Genomic DNA, 21,279 nt, shown 5'->3' with positions numbered 1-21,279 from the left:
GCTTAATTCCCAAAGAAAAGCTCTATGAAAGGATCATACTACTTGGAGTTTCCTGTGCCATTCCTGGTTCTTGCATTCCTGGGAGACCAGGCTAGAAGCTGGGAACTGTCCATTCATCACTTCCATCTATTCTCGATTACTCTCAAGGGCAATTCTCGATTACCCTTTTGTTACTTTATAACAAAAACCTTATCTACATAAAACGCCTATAGCACTAGTTTCTATCAAAGCACAATAATAATGATAATAATAACAATTAGAGTGCAAGTAATAATGAGTTTCAGTGGTTCCAGGACATGTTGTTTAGGGGTGACTTGGACTAATTTAGGCCCACCCAGGAAATGATCCCCCTATACATGACACTGTAGGTTTCCCACTGCACATGATGATCTGGTTGTTTAGCCGGACCTCTGAACTAGTTAGCAGCATTATGCTGGATTGCAGCACTATTTCTGTCTCCTTTACCAGACTGCGAGCTCCTCTGGGATTAGTTTGGTTTGGGCAGCTCACTTTTCAACTCTTGGGGAAGAGTAACTGGGCAGTTCCTAGCTGCACTGGTTCAGTCTTTGCTAGTGAGAAAGGCGAATGCTCTAAATTAGGAGCTCAGATGTTAGTCTTAGGAAGAGACACCCCATCAGGAAGCTTACCTTTGTGATCTTAGCCCACACCCACGCTCAGGCCCTGGTTGATTATCCCAGTGAGGACCAGTCATCTCATTCAAAGGCAGATGTACCCCATATAGGAGCACTTAACTTCCTTTTCAAACTGATCCATTTTTTTCAAATTTATTTTTTATTTTTACTTCTTTTCATTAAGGTAACATTGGTTTATAACATTATATGTTTCATGTGTACAACATTATACTTCTACTTTTGTATACATTACAGTGTGCTCACCACCAAATATTTAGTTTCATCTGTCACCATACAGTTGACCCCCCCCTTAAATTTCAAATTAATCTAAATTCTGTGCTACTTTAAGACAGTGCCAGAATTATTACTGTGAGCGTGGCCAGGCAAGGGCAGCAGAGAGCAAATGAGCATTGTGTACATTTTCCTGAGATCTTCACACAGCAGGCCCCTACTTCTCCTTCAATTTTTAGCTCAAATATCTTCTCTGAACGTCTTACCCAAGACTTGTCTTAAGTAGCCCCTGCCTCTCCAAGCCTCTCTTACCCCAAGCCTCTCTTTCTTCAGAGTACTTACCAGTTTAGATTTTTTTTATGTCTTGTTTATTTTTTTGTCCAACTCCCTTGGAAGATAGGGTCCATGAGAGCAGGGACCCTGCCTCTTTCACTTCTATATCCCTAGCTATGAAGTTATTGCAATAGCCCAACTAAGAGATGATGGTGATTTTAACTAGGAAAATAGCAGCAGTAATGATTAAATAGGGTCATATTCAGGATGTATTTTAGATGTAGAATCAAACAGACTTGCTGAAGACTTGGATATTGGTGAGGAAGAGAGGAGGCAAGGTTTATTCCTGGGATTTTAACCTAAGCTACCAGTTAGGTGATGTTGCCATATACTGAGGTGGAAAACACTCAGGAGGAGCAGGTTTAAAGGCAGGTGTGTTGGGTGAGTTAAATTTGAGAGGCCTATTACATATACAAGTGAACACAGCAAGCAGGTAGTTGGATGTTCAAGAGTAGGTATATCCAGCTAAGTGGGGTAAGGGTAAAGCCTGAAAATAAAATGTTGGAATTTACTAGTATAATAAATATATATGTATATGTATTTATATATATATATATAAATAATATATTTAAAATATGTATTCCCAAAGGACCAGGTGAAATCACCTAGGGATAGAGTTTATGGAAACAAGAGGAGAGCCAAAGACTGATTGCTGGGGCAATCCAACATTTAGAAGTCTGTCAGAGGAAAGAGAAGCAGCAAAGAAAAACATGAAAGAGCAGCCAGTAAGATGAAAGCCAGAAGCATGTAGTTTTACTGAAGCCAAAAAATGAAGTGTTTCAATAAAGGAGGATTGCTCCATATCTTTTAGTCAGAACAAATATATAATAATTAATGAAAGAACTATTATTTTATGTTTCAAAGTTTAGCGCCTCTTTTACTGATTGAATAAGAACCAAATCAGAGCTATACTATATGACCATTTATCTTTAGCAAAAAAAAAAAAAAAATTAGCTATTACTTTTTTCATATGTAACTTTGTGTTCTCAACATTTTAAGGAAAATCTCTTTTCTTTGCATATATTTTGTATTCCCATATAGGTTTAATTCCTGCTATGAATTAATTCTATCACGTTTTTGTACATGGGACTTCAGAACGTATGGTATTAGAGGAGTGAAAGTAAAACGTGTCATCAAGGTTAACAACCGTATTCTGAGACTAAAATTTGAAGAGAAATTCCAAAAGTTTTTGGACAATGAAGATATGCATGATTCGAAGTAAGAAGTTAACTTCCATAAGGAACATTTTTACAACAGTCTGATTTTATTTTGTAAAAGAAAGTCTTTCTGTTTTAAAAGTTTACAATGTTGAAAATATCCTTGTCAGTAAATAGTTCCTTTTCATGCATCTTCCTTGACTAGGATGACCTCATAGTTTATCCACATTGGAGCTCTTTTTGAGACTGAGGAGGAGTGCAAGTTTAATAATGACACTGGAACATCCAGCGTAAATGGGAAATATCCTGGGCAAGGCATATGGTCACTTATCTACAGCTAGGCTTTTCTGAAATCAATTCTAAAACTTTTTTTGTCTTAATTATTCTTAAGGAGCTATCGACAGATGCTGGAATGCCTTTTTTATGTTTTTGATCCTGAAGTTACAGTGAAGAAAAAGCATCTGCTACAAATACTTGAAAAAGGATTCAAAGACAGTGAAACGAGCAAGGTAACATAAAATGTCATTCAGAATAATGCTTTCTTCCTAATGAATAAAACTTTGCCACTGATTAAGCGTGGTTTGATTCTCAATGCTTTCATTCATGTTAGAGCAAACTTACACTGTTTCACAAAAAAGCTTAGTGCTATCATGGAAAGTACAATTCCTCAGTATCCCAGGGGGATTGGTTCCAGGACCTCCCACAAATACCGAAATCCAAGGATGCTCAAGTCCCTTATATGAAATGGCATACTATTGGCATGTAACCTATGCACATCCTTTTGTATACTTTAAATCATCTCTAGATTACTTGTAATACCTAATACAATGTAAATGCTGTGTAAATAGTTGTAAGTACAATGTAAATTCTATGTAAATAGTTGTGGAAGCAGGGCAAATTCAAGTTTTGCTTTTTGGAACTTTCCAGAATTCTTTTTTAAAAATATTTTCAATCTACAGTTGGTTGAATCATGAATTACTTTATCTTCATTATTATCTATTTAATCTTTCTAGGCATCTTATATTTTATATTGTGATCCTTTTGTGGATGATTTTGAAATCCACTTCTTTAATCTGTTTTAAACTCATCGAGGTCTTCTCCATCTTGAAAAAATTCATTCAGTTAACACTGCTGTGCTTTCTATCATCCTATTTTTCTCTTTACTTTTACTGCCACCATTTCTTTATTCTCTACTTCATTTTCCCCACCTTGATACTGATATTGCTTTATCCTTGGTCACTCCTGAGCTCCAAAATATCCAATCAACCTTTCTCGGTCCTCCACCCATTTGACGAGGCAGCTGTAGCACACTGGTATAGAGCAGTGTTTCCTAATCCTTTTCTCATCATGGCACGCATAAAATCAAAGTATTGCTGTATTTGAATCCTGGCTTTCCTACTCACCAGCTGGGTGACTTCACCTCTCTGTGCCTGTTTCATCCATTCTGTAAAGTGAAGATAATAATAGTATCTTCTTAACAGAATGGTTAGGATTTAGTGAGATATGTGCAAAAAGGTTCTTGGATACTTGTTCATAGCATCATTATTCACAATAGCCAAAAAGTAGGAGCAACCCAAATGTCCATTAACTGATGAATGGATAAATAAAATGTGGTATATACATACAAGAGAATATTATTCAGTCATAAGAAGAAATCAAATTCTGATACATGCTACAACATGGATGAACCTTGAAAACATTATGTTAAATAAAAGAAGCCAGACACAAAGGGACAAATACTGTACGATTCCACTTACATAAGATATCTAGAATAGGCAAATTGGTAGAGACAGAAAGTAGAATAGAGGTTACCAGGGGATGGGGAGGATAGAGGGACAGAGAGTTATTGTTTAATGAGTATACAGGTTCAATTTGGGATGACGTTCTGGAAATGGATAGTGGTGATGGTTGTACAACCTCGTGAATGTACTTAATGCCAATGAATTGTACACTTTAAAATGGTTAAAATGGTAGCTTTTAACCTTATGTGTTTTTTTTACCACAATAAAAAAAAAATCACGATATAGCTTTCCAACCTCTTGGTGGAGAATAAATTGGAGGGAGTAGAAGCAATGACAGGGCCACTATACGGGGGAGGTCCTACAGCAGCTCAGGCCAGAGATGATGGTAGCTTCAGCAGGGTGGTATAGTGAGAGTGCCCTCACTGTACTTTCTGGAAGAGAAGTAGGAAGGAGGTGAAGAATTGAGGAAGGTGAGTGAAGTGCTCAGGGTCATATCAGAGAACTCTGAACCATCATGGGCACAAAGGGTAGAGGAAGGATGGGGCTATTTCTGTGTGTTTTCTGCCTGCCAGACACTGTGCTAGCACTTTATCCCCTGCATCTCCTAAAGGAGATACAATATCTCTAATCCTTCCAGCAGTGCTCTACACTGCTCTGTCCAATATAGTAGGCACCACCCACATGTGACTACTGAGCATTTGAAATGTGACTGATCAGAATTAAGGTGTGCTAAAAGTTTAAGACATATAATACCAGTTTTTGAAGACTTAGTACAGAAAAAAAGACTATAATTTCTTATATTGATTACATATTAAAATGATAATATTTGCAAAATATTAGATTTAAAATATATTATTAAAATTTACCAAAAACGTTCTTAGACCAGTTTCTGGCACATAGAAAATTTTTTATTAAATTCACCATTATTGCTGAAACATTTGATTATGAGACTGACACGCAGCCTTCTGTGCTAAGGAGGCAGGTTATTGCTAAAACATTTGATACTTTTGATTGCTCTTTCCATTTTGAAACTCTCCTTTAGCATCCATACACTATTGTTATCCTCACATTTTTCTGATTGTCCCATCTTTGTTTCCTTTTCTTTCCCCGTCTTGCCTCTAAACAAGAAAATACCAGAAGGTTAAAGTTTACTATTCTGCCCTTCTTTCTCCACACACCATCAATTACTCTCATTGTTAAGATCTTAGAAATGGGGCAAGATAATTGGCTAGAAAAATCACTGGGTAGCACAAAGCTCAGATAAGCTAAATTTCTATGTTATGTTGTGCACACAATGAGTAAAGATTGATATTTATGTTCTGCATCATTTAAGAGACGGGATCTGATTAAAAAGATATGCTGTGTAAGCAGCTGAGAAGGAGGATTTGGCTTAGTGTGGCAGTGTCTGGTCCAGGCAGAGAGCCATGCACATAGCCTCTATCTAATGGATATTTAGTGATGTTCATGGGAAATCTGAGATTATAATTACTAGAATGTGGAATTTGTGATCAGATGAGCCACATTTTAGTATTTATTTTTCTAAATCTCTTTGAATAACAGGTTTCAATAAGAAAATAGGCAATTCAGCATTTATATAAAAGATATATTTTAGATAATTTGGCTACTAATATTAAGCTAGTAATAATTTCAAAACTCCAAGAAGTGACAAGGAGGAGTAGACCTGAGTCCAAGTCATGACTTTGCCAATTTCTGCTTCAGTCCTTGGATAGATCATATAAACTCTCTTAGGTTTTTTTTTTTTTTTACTGTTAAAAACAGAGATTTTTGTTTGTTTTAGAGCTGCTTTCACAGCAAGTAATATGAATATTTCTGATAAAACACTTTTAAAGAAGTAACTCTAATCACAATGCAAACTAAAATTTCCATGCATTAGCACAATGAGATGTATTTGGAAAATAATGTAGATTATTAGACCAATTATTAGACTTTTATTTATTTAAATAAGAATCTTCAGTGTAATTTCCCACAGAATTTTCTTTTTGGAATTTGCACAGTTGCTAGTGGAGTATCCTTGAAAACGTGCAAAACTATAGCTCCTGCACCACACAGAGTGGTCAGTTTTGACTCTGGCTGGTTTTACAGGAACAAATGTTGTTCTGTATTACTTTTCATAAATCTATTTGCATATAAATTTAAAATATATAAATGGTTTTATAGAATGAAGTTGCACCTGAAGGTTATCTACTTCTTTTCAGTGAGTCTGACCTGCAGTTTCCTTGTACAGACACATAAACATAAAATGATAAACCATCTTACTAAAGTTGAAGTATTGTCAATCTTGTAAAAATACTCATACTTTGTTTTTTCTTTACAGCTGCCTCTCAGAAAAGAAGCTGTTATTCTTGCTAACAGCCTAAGTATATGTGAGTGTCCCAGAATTGAATTTCTACAGCAAAAGTACAAGAATGAGAAGAAAAACTCTCTTGAGCATGAGCTCTTCAGACATGGTAATACAAGTATGCAGTGTTTCTGAACTTTTAAGTTCTAAGTATTCAAATTCATTAATTATTTGCATAATTTTTTTGATACTTGGTTTTATCAACCTGGGAGGTTTTCTGAAACCCATTTTATTTAGTGTTTACCAGTGTAGTGATACATGACTTTCTGATTATTATTACTTTAGTCAGGTTGTCAACAAATATTTACTGAGTGATTATTATCAGCAACATCAATAGGATGAGACTCATTCGTTAATCATATTTAATCCATCTTATATGAAATAAACACTTTTCATAATCTGCTTTTGTTCATTAAGTTGTGTCCTAAAAATAAACTTAACATATTTATGTACATGTTATACACAAACACACACACACAATCACCATACAAACCCCAAATTCATAGGAAAGAGAAAAGAGAACTTGGCCTATTTATATGATAATCATTATATAAAGCACTCAGGAAGACAGGCCTTATTTGTCCTTAATTATCAAAATATAAGATGATAAGAAAATCTGGTTATATATCTAAAGTTGGCTAAAGACAAATTGTGAAGTGTGTGGATTGCTTTAAAGTTGCCTTATAGAAGATAAATGTTTGGTATTTTAATTTAGTCACAGTTATTAGTACTTTATTTGCATCTTGAATATATGTAAATAAAAGTACATGAGTCAGTTTGTAGGACACTTCTGGGAGAGGTTCCCAGGTACCCACAGACTGGAGACAAAGACCAGCTCATCATGTCCTCTCTTGCCCCACCCTCTTCCACTTTTCATTCTTCAGTTCCACCAGTATTTATTGAATGCTTACTGGGTATTAGGCACTTGGTTGGTGATAGGGATTTAGTCAATACAGACTAGACAGTTTCTCCGTTATGGTGCTTACAAATAATAATATCCAAATAAATGTAAAATTACAATTATAATAAGAGCTACAAAGATGAAGTATTAATGCATAGTACCAAAGAATGTAAAATAAACAGACTTGATCAGGTCAGGGAGTAAGGGACATCTATTCTTTGGTCTCAACTATTCAACCTTCTAAGGACTGGGTAGTCAGAAATTTGGTTAACTGAATTCTATAAAAGTAATATTCTAGGTTCCAGACTCTAGCTCTGTTAAGATGATGCATGCTGAACTAAATTATGTGTGTTCTGCAGTCTTTCATTCAGTTAATAATAATCAGAAAATTAAGCAGATTACTGAATCTAGAAAGAACTCCTATTTGAAAAAACCACTTGCTTTTTTTCTCATCCTTCTCCATTCTCATTTAAGAAATATCCATTATAGGGACTTCCCTGGCAGTCCAGTTGTTAATACTTCACCTTCCATTGCAGAGGGTGCTGGTTCCATCCCTGGCCGGGGAGCTGAGATCCCACATGCCTTGTGGCCAACAAACCAAAGCATAAAACAGAAGCAATATTGTAACAAATTCAATAAAGACTTTAACAATAGTCCACATCAAAAAAAATCTTTAAAATAAAAAGAAATATCCATGATGTTTTTCTTGATCCTTCTGGAATATTCTTTCTAAAACAATTAGGTTCTCCCAATTTACATTTCATAACTTGTACATAGTTTTAAAAAGTCATCTGAATACTTTATGCATAGTAATTAGAAGTTGTTTCATAGGATTCAGTGACTCCTAGAGATCCTTAGGATTTAGTGAATTTCAAGGTTCCTTAATATCTAAAGGGAAGAGAAATGTGCATCCATTCAGTAGACATGAGTGCCTGTATGAGTGCCTCTTATGATCTAAGCTATGTGCTGATGATACAGAGATGAATTTTTACCCAGTTAACAAGAACAACAAGTTTCTTAAATTAATTCATAAAAATATTGATAAATATTGTCTTCTTTCCTTCTTCCTTCTCTGTAAAGCTTTGCTTGATATAATCACAGGAATTCTCTTTTATAAACATTTTATTTATGCAACAAATATTTATTGAGCTTCTATTTTGGATCAAGCAGTGTGCTGTGTGCTTTACGGTGGCAGACAAGATAGCCAGGATCTCTACCTTTACAAAATATACAGTCAAGTCTGGGGCCAATAAGGAAGATGATATGGGGAAATTATTCAGATGAATTAGTGTTAAAACATTTTGTTTTTTCACACTAGGCATCCTCCTGATTACAAAGGTTTTCCTTGGCCAGAGTGTTCAGGCTCATGATCAGGACTCCATCAGTCAAGCCAACTACCCAATGATTAATTCAGTATTCATTCCTCGAAAATATTTACTAAGTATGTCTGCGATGAAGATAAATCTTTTTTCATCTTTCTGAATACAAAATGTTTTCATTTAATACAGATGCTTACAGTTTAACCTCTACCTAACAAAACTTATTAACTTTTTTATAAAAACCTGTTCCTAGCTACTAATGAACTTCTATATTTCTATTTCCTATTTCAGTGACATTTATATATGTGTGCGTGTAGATATTTTATTTTGTAAAAGTTTGTTTTATGTTTTATATACACAGATATATATATATATGTATAATATATTATATGTATTTCAAAAAATAGAACCTACTCAACTTTTAACAACAAAAAAGTAATATATTTGTCAAAAACTATATGGCTAAACATTGAATAGAAAAGTGAAAAAGTATGAAAAGGGAAAGGAGATGAATATAACTAAACCCTACTAGTCTGTGTAGTGAAAGGGTGACTAGTATTTATAGAATTAAGAAATTGTCTACAGTGGTGGGAAGATATAAGAGAAAAAAACCTCAATGACATAATATTTGGAACTTACTGAGTTTGTTGTTTATTAATCTATGTAAGGGTGAAAAATATTAAATATCATTTTGAAGAGTGTTTGTTTTGCTTGTTTTTGTTTTTTATTTTACCCTAGATTCTATCATGGGACAAAGAAACTGTGATTGCAGCATTCGGCAGTACAAGTGGTTTGTCTTTGATCATGACCTTGTTTTGCCTGAATACATCGTAGAATTTGAGTATATTACAGTGGTATGAATTCATTTTTTAAAAATTTTCTTTATTTTTTTGGCTGCGGCGGGTCTTAGTTGCAGTGCGCGGAATCATCGTTGAGGCATGCAGGATCTTTCGTTGTGGCACACAGGCTTCTCTCTGTGTGGCACATGGGCTCCGGGCACGAGGGCTCTGTAGCTGTGGTACGTGGGCTTAGTTGCCCCAGGCATGTGGGATCTCCGTTCCCCGACCAGGGATCGAACCCACGTCCCCAGCATTCTATGTTATGGAGACGGCTTCTTTCCTTGAACCGCATTGAACCAACCTCTGCTAGTTTCAAACTTTTCTTCTGCAGTTTCCTCACCTCTCTCAGCCTTCATAGAATTGAAGAGAGTTAGGGCCTTGCTCTGGATTAGGCTTTGGCTTAAGGGAATGTTGTGGCTGGTTTGATCTTCTGTCCAGAGCACTAAATATTTTGCCATATCAGTAATAAGCCTGTTTCACTTTCTTATCATTCATGTGTTCACTGGAATAGTACTTTTAATTTTCTTCAAGAACTTTTCCTTTGCATCCACAGCTTGGCTAACTATTTGGAGCAGGCGGCCTAGCTCTCAGCCTATCTCAGCGTTCAGCATGCCTCCTCACTAGACTTAGTCATTTCTAGCTTTTGATTTAAAATGAGAGGTATGTGACTCGTCCTTTCACGCGAACACTTAGAGGCCATTGTAAGCTTACTAACTGGCCTTATTTATTCATTTATTTATTTTTGCGGTACGCAGGCCTCCGCACTGCTGTGGCCTCTCCCGTTGCGGAGCTCAGGCTCCGGACGCACAGGCTCAGCGGCCATGGCTCACGGGCCCATCCGCTCCACGGCATGTGGGATCTTCAAGGAACGGAGCACGAACCCGTGTCGTCTGCATCGGCAGGCGGACTCTCAAACCACTGCGCCACGTAGGAAGCCCCTAACTGGCCTTATTTTAAGACTGTCTTGTCTCAGGTAATAGAGAAACCCAAAGAGAGGGAGAGAGGGAAATGGCTGGTCAGTGGAGTAGTCAGAACACACACAACATTTATTAAGTTCACCATCTTATATGAGCATGGTTTGTGGCACTCCAAAACAATTACAAGAGTAACATCACAGATCACAGATCACCATAACATATATAATAATAATGAAAAAGTTTGAAATATTATGAGAATTACCAAATGTAACACAGAGACATGAAGTGAGCAAAGGCTGTTGGAAAAATAGCACCGATAGACTTGCTTGATGTCTTCAATTTGTAAAAAATGGCAATAAACCAAAACACAATAAAACAAGGTATGCCTATGTATAAATATAATATGATTATTCTTTAAAGGACTTAATTTTCAAAACAAATCATTATGACACCTAAATATTTTATCATGCAAATATATTACATGAGTAATATATAACTGTAGTCTCACTGGAAAAGATTCAAACTGTATTGAAGAATATAGAATAAACATGAAAATCTGCTTTCACCTCAATCCCACCACCACTCCCTTTCCTGAAGGCATCCACTGTTAATAGCTTTGTGGGTTTGCTTTCAACCTTTTTTTCTGTGCATTTACACATATGACAACATATACCATTTTACGTAGTAGAGTCAAGTTCTGAGTATTCTGTAAATTTTTTGCCTTTAACAATATGTTTTGGACAAATTTCACTTCAGTACACATAGGTCTATACTTCAGTCTTTTGGTGACTTCATACTATTCAGTAATACTCTGATTTATTTGACTGTTCCCCTGTTGATGAAACATAGGTTGTCTCCAATTTTATTACTACTTAAAACAATATTTCAGTGAGTATCATTGCAGATGCATCTTCCATACAAATATGGAAGTTTTTCTGCAGCACATATTTGTAGAAGAATTGGCTAGTCAAAGGATATATGGATATATGTGTTTTAATTTTGATAGATTTTGCCAGTACTCTTTACAGAAGTTGAACCATTTTATAAATTTCCAACAGTGTGTGACAGTGCTTGTTTCTTTACATCTTTACCAACACAGGTGTTATCAATCTTTTTGTTTATATCTTATGGCCAAAGAAAAGATATTTTATCCTTTCATGTGCTTATAGATTATTTACAGTTTTATGAATCACCTGTTATATCCTTTGATCATTTTCTATTGGACTCTATCTTTTTCATATTGATTGGAAAAATCTTTATATGCATTCTAGATGTTAATCCTTTATCTTTTATATATATGCAAATGTTTTCTGTCACTTGTATTTTCATTTTATTTGTAGCAAAAAAAGTATTTGTCATTTTCATTTGTAATTTACAAGTTAATTTTTAAGAGATCAGATCTCTCCATCTTTTACATTATGGATTCTGAATTTTATGTCTCACTTCATAAGGCTTATATAAATATTCTCCTTTATTTTCTTCCAATACTAATATAGGTTGTTCTAAAAATTTTAGCCTTTTTTTTTTTTGGCTGTGTTGGGTCTTAGTTGCAGTACACGGAATCTTCGTTGAGGCACGTGGGATCTTTTGTTGCGGCACACAGGCTCTTCTTTTGTTGCGGTGTGCGGGCTTCTCACTAGTTGTGGCGTGTGGGTTTTCTCTTCTCTAGTTGTGGTGTGCAGGTTTTCTCTTCTCTAGTTGTGGCGTGCGGGTTTTCTCTTCTCTAGTTGTGGTGCGCGGGCTCCAGGGAGCATGGGCTCTGTAGTTGTGGCAGGTGGCTCTCTAGTTGAGGTGCCCAGGCTCAGTAGTTGTGGTGCACGGGCTTAGCTGGCCCCACGGCATGTGGGATCTTAGTTCCCCGACCAGGGATCAAACCCACTTCCCCTGCACTGGAAGGCAGATTCTTTACCACTGGACCACCAGGGAAGTACCTAAAACTTTTAGCTTTTTAATTCTATCTAGAAATTGTTTTATTCTGTGTGAGGTTGGGGAGGTCAAATAATTTTATCCTTAAAAATGGACCAAGCATCATCTTTTTTAATCTATTTTGAAATATTAGCTATCATTAAAATTATTTTCATATATAAGTGGTCTATTTATAGATCCTTCTATTTCTGTTCCATTGATCTCTCTGTCTAATCTTGGACACCTACCACATTATTTTGGTTATTACAACCTGATGATATGTTTTGATATGTGATAGGGCAAATTCTCTTCCCCTGTCCCCACTTATGTATATTTTTTTAATTCTTGGCTATTCTTGAACATTTTCCTTTCCAAATAAAATTTAGAAACAGTTTGTTAAGTTCTATTTAAAAGTCCTATTAGGATTTGATTGTGATTGTATTGAATTTAAATTTAATTTGGGGCAAACTGACTACTTTGTAGTATTGGGCCCCTCATCCAGGAACATGATAAGTTATTCCATTTACTCAAGTCCTCTCCAACATTTTCCTTTATATACGTCTTAAACATTTCTTGTTAAGTATAGTTCTGGGCATTTATATTTTATATTGTTATGAAGCGGATTGTATCAGTCAAATATGCTTTCAGCAAAAGACACAGAAATCCAAACAAACAGAAAACAGAATAACTGAAATAACAAGAAGTAGTGAGGCCAAGTCCCTGGCTGTTGTGACTGACTTCAGTGATGTCGGCAAAGACCTCCATCATCCTTCTGCTTTGCCACTTCATGAACTCTTTTAATCGGAATATTCAGTTCTTTCATCACCTCTGGGAAGTTTCTTTCTCTTAATTCCTTGATCATTTCTTCTCTTCCATTCTCTGTTAAGCCCTCTGGAACCTCTGTTTGTTAAACATTGGACATTCTGAACTGATCCTGCATGTATTTTAATTTTTTTTCTCTTGTATTTACATTTCTGTTTTTAAATTCTGTGCTCTGGAAGATGTCCTCAATATTAGCTTCCACTTGCTAATTTGATTTGCTGTCATATCCATTTGCTTTCTCAGAACGTTTATTGAATATTTTCTATTTCACTAATTGTTTTTACTTTGACTTCAAAGCATTTACCCTATTCTTTTCTGTAGCAGCCTATTCTTTTATAGATGCTTTGTTCTCCCAGATTTTAAAAAATTCTCTTATGGGGACTTCCCTGGTGGTCCAGTGAGTAAGACTCCATGCTCCCAACACAGGAGGCCCAGGTTCGATCCCTGGTTGGGGAACTAGATCCCCCATGCCTGCTGCAACTGAGAGTTTGTGTGCCGCAACTAAAAATCCCGCATGCCGCAATGAAGATCCCGCATGCTGCAACTAGGACCCGGTGCAGCCAAAATAAATAAATAAATATAAAATGAAAAAGTAAAAAAAAAATTCTCTTACGGACCATTTTGGTTTTTCCTAGACCCATTTCTGTTTGTTCATGTTGTTTTTGCCCATTCATCCACAGTTCTTATGATAATTACTTAGTTGCCTGATAATTACCTAGAGCATCCTCCTGCTATTTTACTTGTTCACTCTGAACGTCAAGTTTCTTGGGATCTGCTCTTTGAAGTGGTTATCTCCTGCGCATATTTTGGCTGCAGGTTACATTTCTGCTCCTATTTGTCTGTCAGTTCAGTCCCTTCTGATTTATATCTCACAATTTTTAGTCTTTCGTTGGTACCCTCTCCACTGTTATAAAATATTTTTAACTTGTCTTTTGCTAGTTTTAGGGAATTTTCAGCAGGAGGACACACCCATTCTTAGCCCACAGTTTTAATCTACTCTCATAGATTTCCTAATGTGATACTCATCATAGATATTACTATATAACAGGAACAAAAGTTAATTCATCTTTCCTACATAGCCTATTTCTTTTTCAAAATGATAAATACAGCAACCAAATTTTCAACATTTTTAATAAATTTTTTAGGTCAAGGCTCACTCTTTATTTTCTGCATTCAACAATGTTATCCTAGAAGAGAGCAAAAAAAATTCAGAAGGATCAGTATTGTCCCAGGATTTGAAATTTGATGATGAAGTTATAAAAATGGATCCCAGGATCAAGCCCAGACCAAAACTTACTCGCTTGGATGATAAAACAATACTTTCCCTTGCCAAGACTAGCATTTACAGTCATATTGTGGTGAGTATTAAAATTTGGGGACATGAACCTTGAATTTGGTCAGAATCTATCGCATGAAATCTAAAGATATTAAACCACCTATCTGATGATGCCAGGCAGCATGCTGTCCATGCCAGGCATGCTTAAAAGTGCCCAGCCCTTTTCTTCTACTGATCAGTGTTGTCCAGTAGTAATATAATATTAACCACGTATGTAATTTTGAATTTTCTATTAGCCACATTTTTAAAGATTTTTAAAATTAAAAGGTAAGATTAATTTTAATAATATATTATAGTTAACTCAATATATCCCAAATATTATCATTTCAACATACAGGCAATATGAAGATTCATTAACAGATAGTTTCATGCTAAGTCTCTGAAACCTGGAGCATATTTTACACTCACAGTACATCTCAGTTCACAGTTCAAGTGCTCAATAGCCCCACGTGGCTAGGGGCTATCATAGAGGACAGTGGAGGTCTAGAGGTAGCCTTGTAATTTGCAAGGAATTTCATTCCTGAATAACAAATAAACTCTCTTTAACTGATTAAGATAGTAAGTTTCAAAACAGTTTCCAGGACCAATCAACATAGAATACAGGAGTTTTATCTTTACAAAATTAATCAACAGAATTTGAGTAACTTATTGAAGCAACTTACTTTACACTGAGGAAATTCTATTGAGATATTAAGCCTCCCTCTATATCTTGACTCTCAATCTGTCCATTTCAAATCTGCTACCATTCTGTCCAAACTCCCTTTATCTCCAACCTAGACTACTTCCATAGGGCTACTACACAACTCCAGGAGGCACCATGCACATTGTATTCTGTTAATGTGCTCTTTGGATGCCATTCACTATATAACTTGACTATAACTCAATACAAGGTGTGTGTGTCTGTGTGTTGGGGGCTGGGGAGGTACATGCCTACTAGAGCTATGCAAAAGAGGCCTTGTCCTGCTTCCGCTTTAAGGCCACAACCCATTCTCCATGTTGAAGCGAGAGGAGTCTTTTCAAATAGCAAGTCTGATTTGTCACCCCTCACTACTCCTATTTGAAATGCTCAAATGATTTTCCATTGTTTTAAAAATAAAACCAGAGTCCTTAATATGGCCTATAAGGTTTTGCATGACCTGGTTCCTGGCCTGTCTATCCACACTCTTCTCATATTACCCTCCCTTTAGCAACCTGTGCTCAGCCTCCTTCTTGTTTTTTAATGTACCCTGTTTGCAGCCACACAGAGCCTCTGCACTTGTACTGTACTCCTGCACTGTACTCCTGCATGGAATGTTCTCCGCTGACCCCGTTTCTCCTAGTTAACTCCCACACATATTTTTGATCTATACTTTAGCATTAAATCCTCTTACCTCTAGGTCTAGTTAAGAATCTAAGTAAGATTCCTTTGTCATATGCCTTCCTAAACTATAAATTCCACAAGGGCAGAGATTAGGCTGTTCTTAGTCATTTATATTCCCAGCGTGAGGGCAAAAATATAAGATTGTACAGTGTACATTGAACAAAAGGGCCACACCTAAGGGGCAACTTTCAAATAAGAGTAGTATATTTACTACAACAATTTTTTGATGACTGTTGGTAAAATTTCTTTTACTAACAAAATCAGCCTATTGTAACAATTTTCTAAAAGCTGGAAAATAAAGGCATCTTGAGGTAAGGATGCCTTTTTCTAATTTACTCATAAACACTGAGTGGACTAGCATCAACTCTGCCATTATCTAGCACAATACCTAGCACACATGAGATACTCATTAGTTACTTGTTTTAAAACAGAATGTCTTGAGTGGTTCTTAACAAAGAAAGTGGGTTGTTTACTTGAACCTGCAGAAGTAGTAAACAAATTGATATTAACTGATAAATTGATAAGAATACTTAAGAAGACAAATTATTCTTATTCTTACATGACGCTATCTTTCTATGCATGCATTGAAAGCTAAGGTACAGATAAAAATTCTGAAATGATTTTTATCTTGAAAGTCAATTACTTTGCTCCATCGTTACATTTCTAAATCCATTGTTTATGATGACAGTTTTTTCTCAAGTGATTGTGTGAAACAGAAAGTAAAAAATATTTTTTAAAATAATAAGTGAGGTCAACAGTTTTCAGTCTGCTTCTAAAAATATTTGAAACACTTTTTTAAGAAAGTTTATGGGATTGCGTTGGTTAAACTGTGTTAGCATCATCCACCAAATCTTCAAGTCTAGGAGACTGTCGTTACCTTAGAGGATTATTATTAGAGAGGAAGGAAAACTTCATAACATGATGGCAATATCACCACCTTTATCATAAGTGTGCAGTATACTTATTACAGGAGCAGTCTTCCAGCTGACAGCATGGAAAAATTGTTTCTGAACTATATTGTCAAGATTTCATATTTGAGTAATGAATTCTTGATAATAAAGCTTCAGTAATGAAAGGTTTAATAAATGAATGCGCTCTGATTGGACTGAGCTTATAGAACATGTATTCCTATAGATTTAAAGGGATTAAATAAAAGTTTTTAAAAAAAACAGCACCAGAAGGTAGGTCTTTTTTATTATCTTTGGTTTGTGATAAGAAACAGAGGAGAGTTAAGACTTCAGAACACCTTGGGCAGCTTGTGACCTCCACCTGACTGTATTAATTTGGTCAACACGCATAACATAAGAATGGAGGGGCTTTTTCATATTAAATTTGCCTATATTGCTTAAAAGCCAGCAAATTTTCTAGGGTTTCCAGTAAGAATACTAGATATTAGAAGAAGGATATTTAGATATCACACCCTTTGTTCTCCCTTCTTTGTGCCGTTACTGTAAGAGAAACTGAGGGGAGGGTACATACCTCTTGTTTTCTTTTCAGTTATCCCCACCAGGTCGAGTTTCATGAGGACATCTATAAAAATAAATAAAATATGTAGAAATAAAAAACCCAGAGTAACATAATTTTATATTCTCTTACAGCACAATTAAATACTGAAACCTAGAGTTGTCAGTTATGTCTGGCTTTTGTACTGGTTTACTCATTTAGCATTTACTGAGATTTGCTGTATTTTAGGCAATGAAATAAGTATTGGGGGTTCAATGAATAAGTTATTTTCCCTGCCCCAAGGATATTATTTCAGTGGAGGAGACAGATATGGAAACAAATACAGGAAGTTTGGAGTTGCTGGGAGAGGTCCACAGAAAGAGGTGGGTTTTTTGTGGATTTTTGAAGGATATGAGAGATTTCATTGTTTTTGTCTTCCAAGCAGAGGAAATACTTTATCTGTAAACACATGGTTTTGAAAGATCCTGGTGTCTTCAGGGAACACTGAGGAATTCAGTGTGACTAGAACATTGGGTGTGTGACAGTGGAAGTATAGGTGTAGGTTGGAATACAAAGAAGATACATGAGGCTGTGGATGGAAGAGTAAGAGGTTATAGCCACATCGGGATGGATTTCAGAAGGCAAATTTATAAGTTTACATTCTTTTGTTTAGGGAATAGGCTCTCTGTTTTTAAAGACCCTACCTTTGATAGCTTGTGTTTAGATTTAACTGTGGTCAGACTGGTGGTATAGAAATCCAGTAGAAACTATTGTAGTAGTCCAAAGGACAAATAATAGTCTGAACTAAGGCACTGTAGTGGTGATGGTATGGAGCGGTTGATTTAAGAAACATTTCTAGAATCAAATGTATATAGAAAAGAGGGGAAATGGATGATCAACAATATCTGTTAGATGGTGAAACTCTTAATCAGGATTGAAAATATGGACTGCCAAGCAGATAAGAGAAGATGATGAATTCAATTGTGAACATGTTAAGTGTAAGTTATCTGTAGAATCTGTCATGTGTGACCTGTAAACTAGTCTGCATAAATTGGCCCTTCTTAATTTTAGCAAAATTTTGATAACTATTTGACATTCAATTGTTTCTCCCTGCCAGGAATTTAGTTATGTCCACAGTATAATAGGGTATAAGATGGTGGTGGTAAGTGAAGAGGGTTGGGAGGTAGATACCTGATTTTATCATGATACCCATTTGTTGTGAATAAGGTGGTCAATTATATTGACATTTTCTTGTGCTACTATTTATTTTGTAGACTATGCATAAATCTTCATTTGATACCATTAACAATGTTATAGTTTAAAGAGAAAAATTATGTAGACATCAGGGTTTCCCCTAAATATAAAAATATAGTAACATTCTTTTTTTTTTTTTTTTTTTTTGTGGTACGCGGGCCTCTCACTGTTGTGGCTTCTCCCGTTGCGGAGCACAGGCTCCGGACGCGCCGGCTCAGCGGCCATGGCTCACGGGCCCAGCTGCTCCACGGCATGTGGGATCTTCCCAGACCGGGGCACAAACCCGTGTCCGCTGCATCGGCAGGCGGACTCTCAACCACTGCGCCACCAGGGAAGCCCATAACATTCATTTTTATACAGCCCAGGATCAAATGGGCAGGGAAAATCTGGGCCAAATTCTGATGTAGAAACTGTCTTAGACACTCTCCCAATTCCTTCTTTGATGTTGTGTCTCCCACTTTAACACCCTCAGCCTTTCTTCCTTAGTCCAGTGCCCTCATATGGTTTCCTGTAATCAGGATGTATCCTTGCCATCCTTTTTCTTGCGAGGCGACCTAGCCAATACCCAAAATCTTTAGGGCCTACACTGTTCACTAGCCTGAGAAATAAGTCTGCCCTAATGAATATCACAACAAAATATTTAGCCATTTTCTAAAAAGAATTTCATGCCGATTATTGATAAACTTAGAGCAAGTGGAAGATCAAATTAATCAAGAACCAGATGCAATGCTGCTATTAGAAACTATACCTTTTAAAATCATATTATAAAATCAGACTATACTTTCAAAATTATATTTTTTTCTCATTGGCTCTCTCTTAATGTTATTTAAATAGCTATAATTAGGATATAATCTGTCTTGTTTTTTATTTACATTTTATTTTACTTCAGAGTCTGAATCTACATGGAAACAGCTTGAGTAAATTGAGAGATCTCTCCAAGTTAACAGGACTTCGAAAACTTAATATCAGCTTTAATGAATTTACTTGTTTAGATGATATATACCACCTGGTAAGAACTGTCTTTTTGAAATTATTTAAGTAAAATAAAATTATTAATTTAATGAATAAATTATTTTTGTAATTTAGACCTCATATATACCATATTAACAGCCCAATTCAGGAACAAAACATACATAAACTATATATATAGTATGTTACTTTCTCTAAAATACGCCTTAGATTTAGATTCTGTTTACAAACCAAATATACACCTGTGGCCATATCTGATTTCTAACTACTTGAAAATAAATGTAAAATTACTCCAGACCTGTTTTTAAAATGGCATTTATAAAGTGTCATTTCCAATTTCTTCTGCTCTTTTTTTCTCTTTTTTTTTCTCCTTATTGTGAGTCTTTATTTCTTCTTCACTTTCTAGTTTACCACTTCACAGCTAATCTTGTCAGGTCTTCCCATCTGTTCATTATCCATATGGTTAGTTCTCTTTCTCTCTGCCTTGTCCTTTCTACCCTCATCACACACATAGATCTTGTTTGATTTGTGTTTGCCTTCTTATAAATCAAGGACAAATACAGTAATACACATGTACACACACGTATGGATCTTATCTGGCTTTTGTTTTCCCTGTTATATGTCATATAACAAAAATAATTACATATGGGTTCCAGAACTCCAACCCAGCATCCCCTGTTTCCATAGGTCCCAAGTCACTGACATACATTTTCAGAATATATCATCATTCTCAGGTCTTGCTCATTCTCTATCTCCTTGCAACCATGTCAAGGCCCTTGTACTGCTACTTCTGCGACTGTGGTGAGAGTTGCTGCTTTGCTTATTGGCCTTAGATTTTAGTATTAAACCCTCTTCCTTTTTTCTTTTACTAAGCCAAAGTCCTTTTTTTTAAATTGAGGTAACATTGGTTTATGACATTATATAAGTTTATAAAAGTGTGTACAATATTATATTTCAACTTCTGTATATACTACAGTGCTCTCACCACCAAAAGTTTAGTTTCTATGTATCACCATACAGTTGACCACCTTTACCCATTTTGCCCTCCCTCCACCCTACTTCCCCTCTGGTAATCACTACTGTGTTCCTTTTATCTATATGTTTGTTTTTATTTAGTTTGGTTTGTTCATTTATTTTGGTTTTTTTACTCCACATACAAGTGATATCATACAGTATTTGTCTTTGTCTGACTTATTTCACTTAGCATAATACCCTCCAAGTCCATCCATGTTGTTGAAAATGGCAAGATTTCATCGTTTTTATGTCTGAGTAATATTCCATTGTATATATGTACCACATCTTCTTTATCCATTCATCTGTTGATGGACAATTGGGTTGCTTCCATATCTTGGCAATTGTAAATAATGATGCTATGAACATAGGGGTGCATATTTTGAATTAGTGTTTTTTGTACTCTTCAGATAAATAGAAGTAGAAAAGCTGGATCATATGGTGGTTCTATTCTTAATTTTTGAGGAATCTCCATACTGTTTTTCACAGTGGCTGCACCAATTTACATTCTCACCAACAGTGTATGAGGGTTTACTTTTCTCCACATCCTCTTTTTAATTCTTGCCTTTTTGATAATAGCTATTCTAATAGGCATGAGGTGATATCTCGTGGTTTTGATTTGTGTTCCCCTAATAATTAGTGATGAACATCTTTTCATGCACCTGTTGGCCATCTGTATGTCTTCTTTGGAAAAAGCTCCTGTGCCCATTTTTAAAATTGGGTTGTTTGGGGTATTTTTGTTGTTGAGG

At 35.7% G+C, this 21,279-nt stretch overlaps 1 protein-coding gene across 1 annotated transcript in view; it reads left to right on the top strand.

Moving 5' to 3' along the window:
- The window catches only part of LRRC9 (leucine rich repeat containing 9), a 99,223-nt gene that overhangs the window by 26,888 nt on the left and 51,056 nt on the right, over positions 1 to 21,279 (top strand). Inside the window, exons 10-16 of the mRNA XM_073799892.1 lie at positions 2,238 to 2,414; positions 2,745 to 2,862; positions 6,431 to 6,563; positions 8,674 to 8,796; positions 9,413 to 9,528; positions 14,303 to 14,515; positions 19,440 to 19,559. Coding sequence (XP_073655993.1) covers positions 2,238 to 2,414; positions 2,745 to 2,862; positions 6,431 to 6,563; positions 8,674 to 8,796; positions 9,413 to 9,528; positions 14,303 to 14,515; positions 19,440 to 19,559 — 1,000 coding nt within the window. The remainder of the gene's footprint in view (positions 1 to 2,237; positions 2,415 to 2,744; positions 2,863 to 6,430; positions 6,564 to 8,673; positions 8,797 to 9,412; positions 9,529 to 14,302; positions 14,516 to 19,439; positions 19,560 to 21,279) is intronic.

This window comes from Tursiops truncatus, chromosome 2 (assembly GCF_011762595.2).
Source record: "Tursiops truncatus isolate mTurTru1 chromosome 2, mTurTru1.mat.Y, whole genome shotgun sequence".
Lineage (NCBI taxonomy): Eukaryota > Metazoa > Chordata > Mammalia > Artiodactyla > Delphinidae > Tursiops > Tursiops truncatus.
This window is presented reverse-complemented; position numbering and strand designations above follow the sequence as displayed.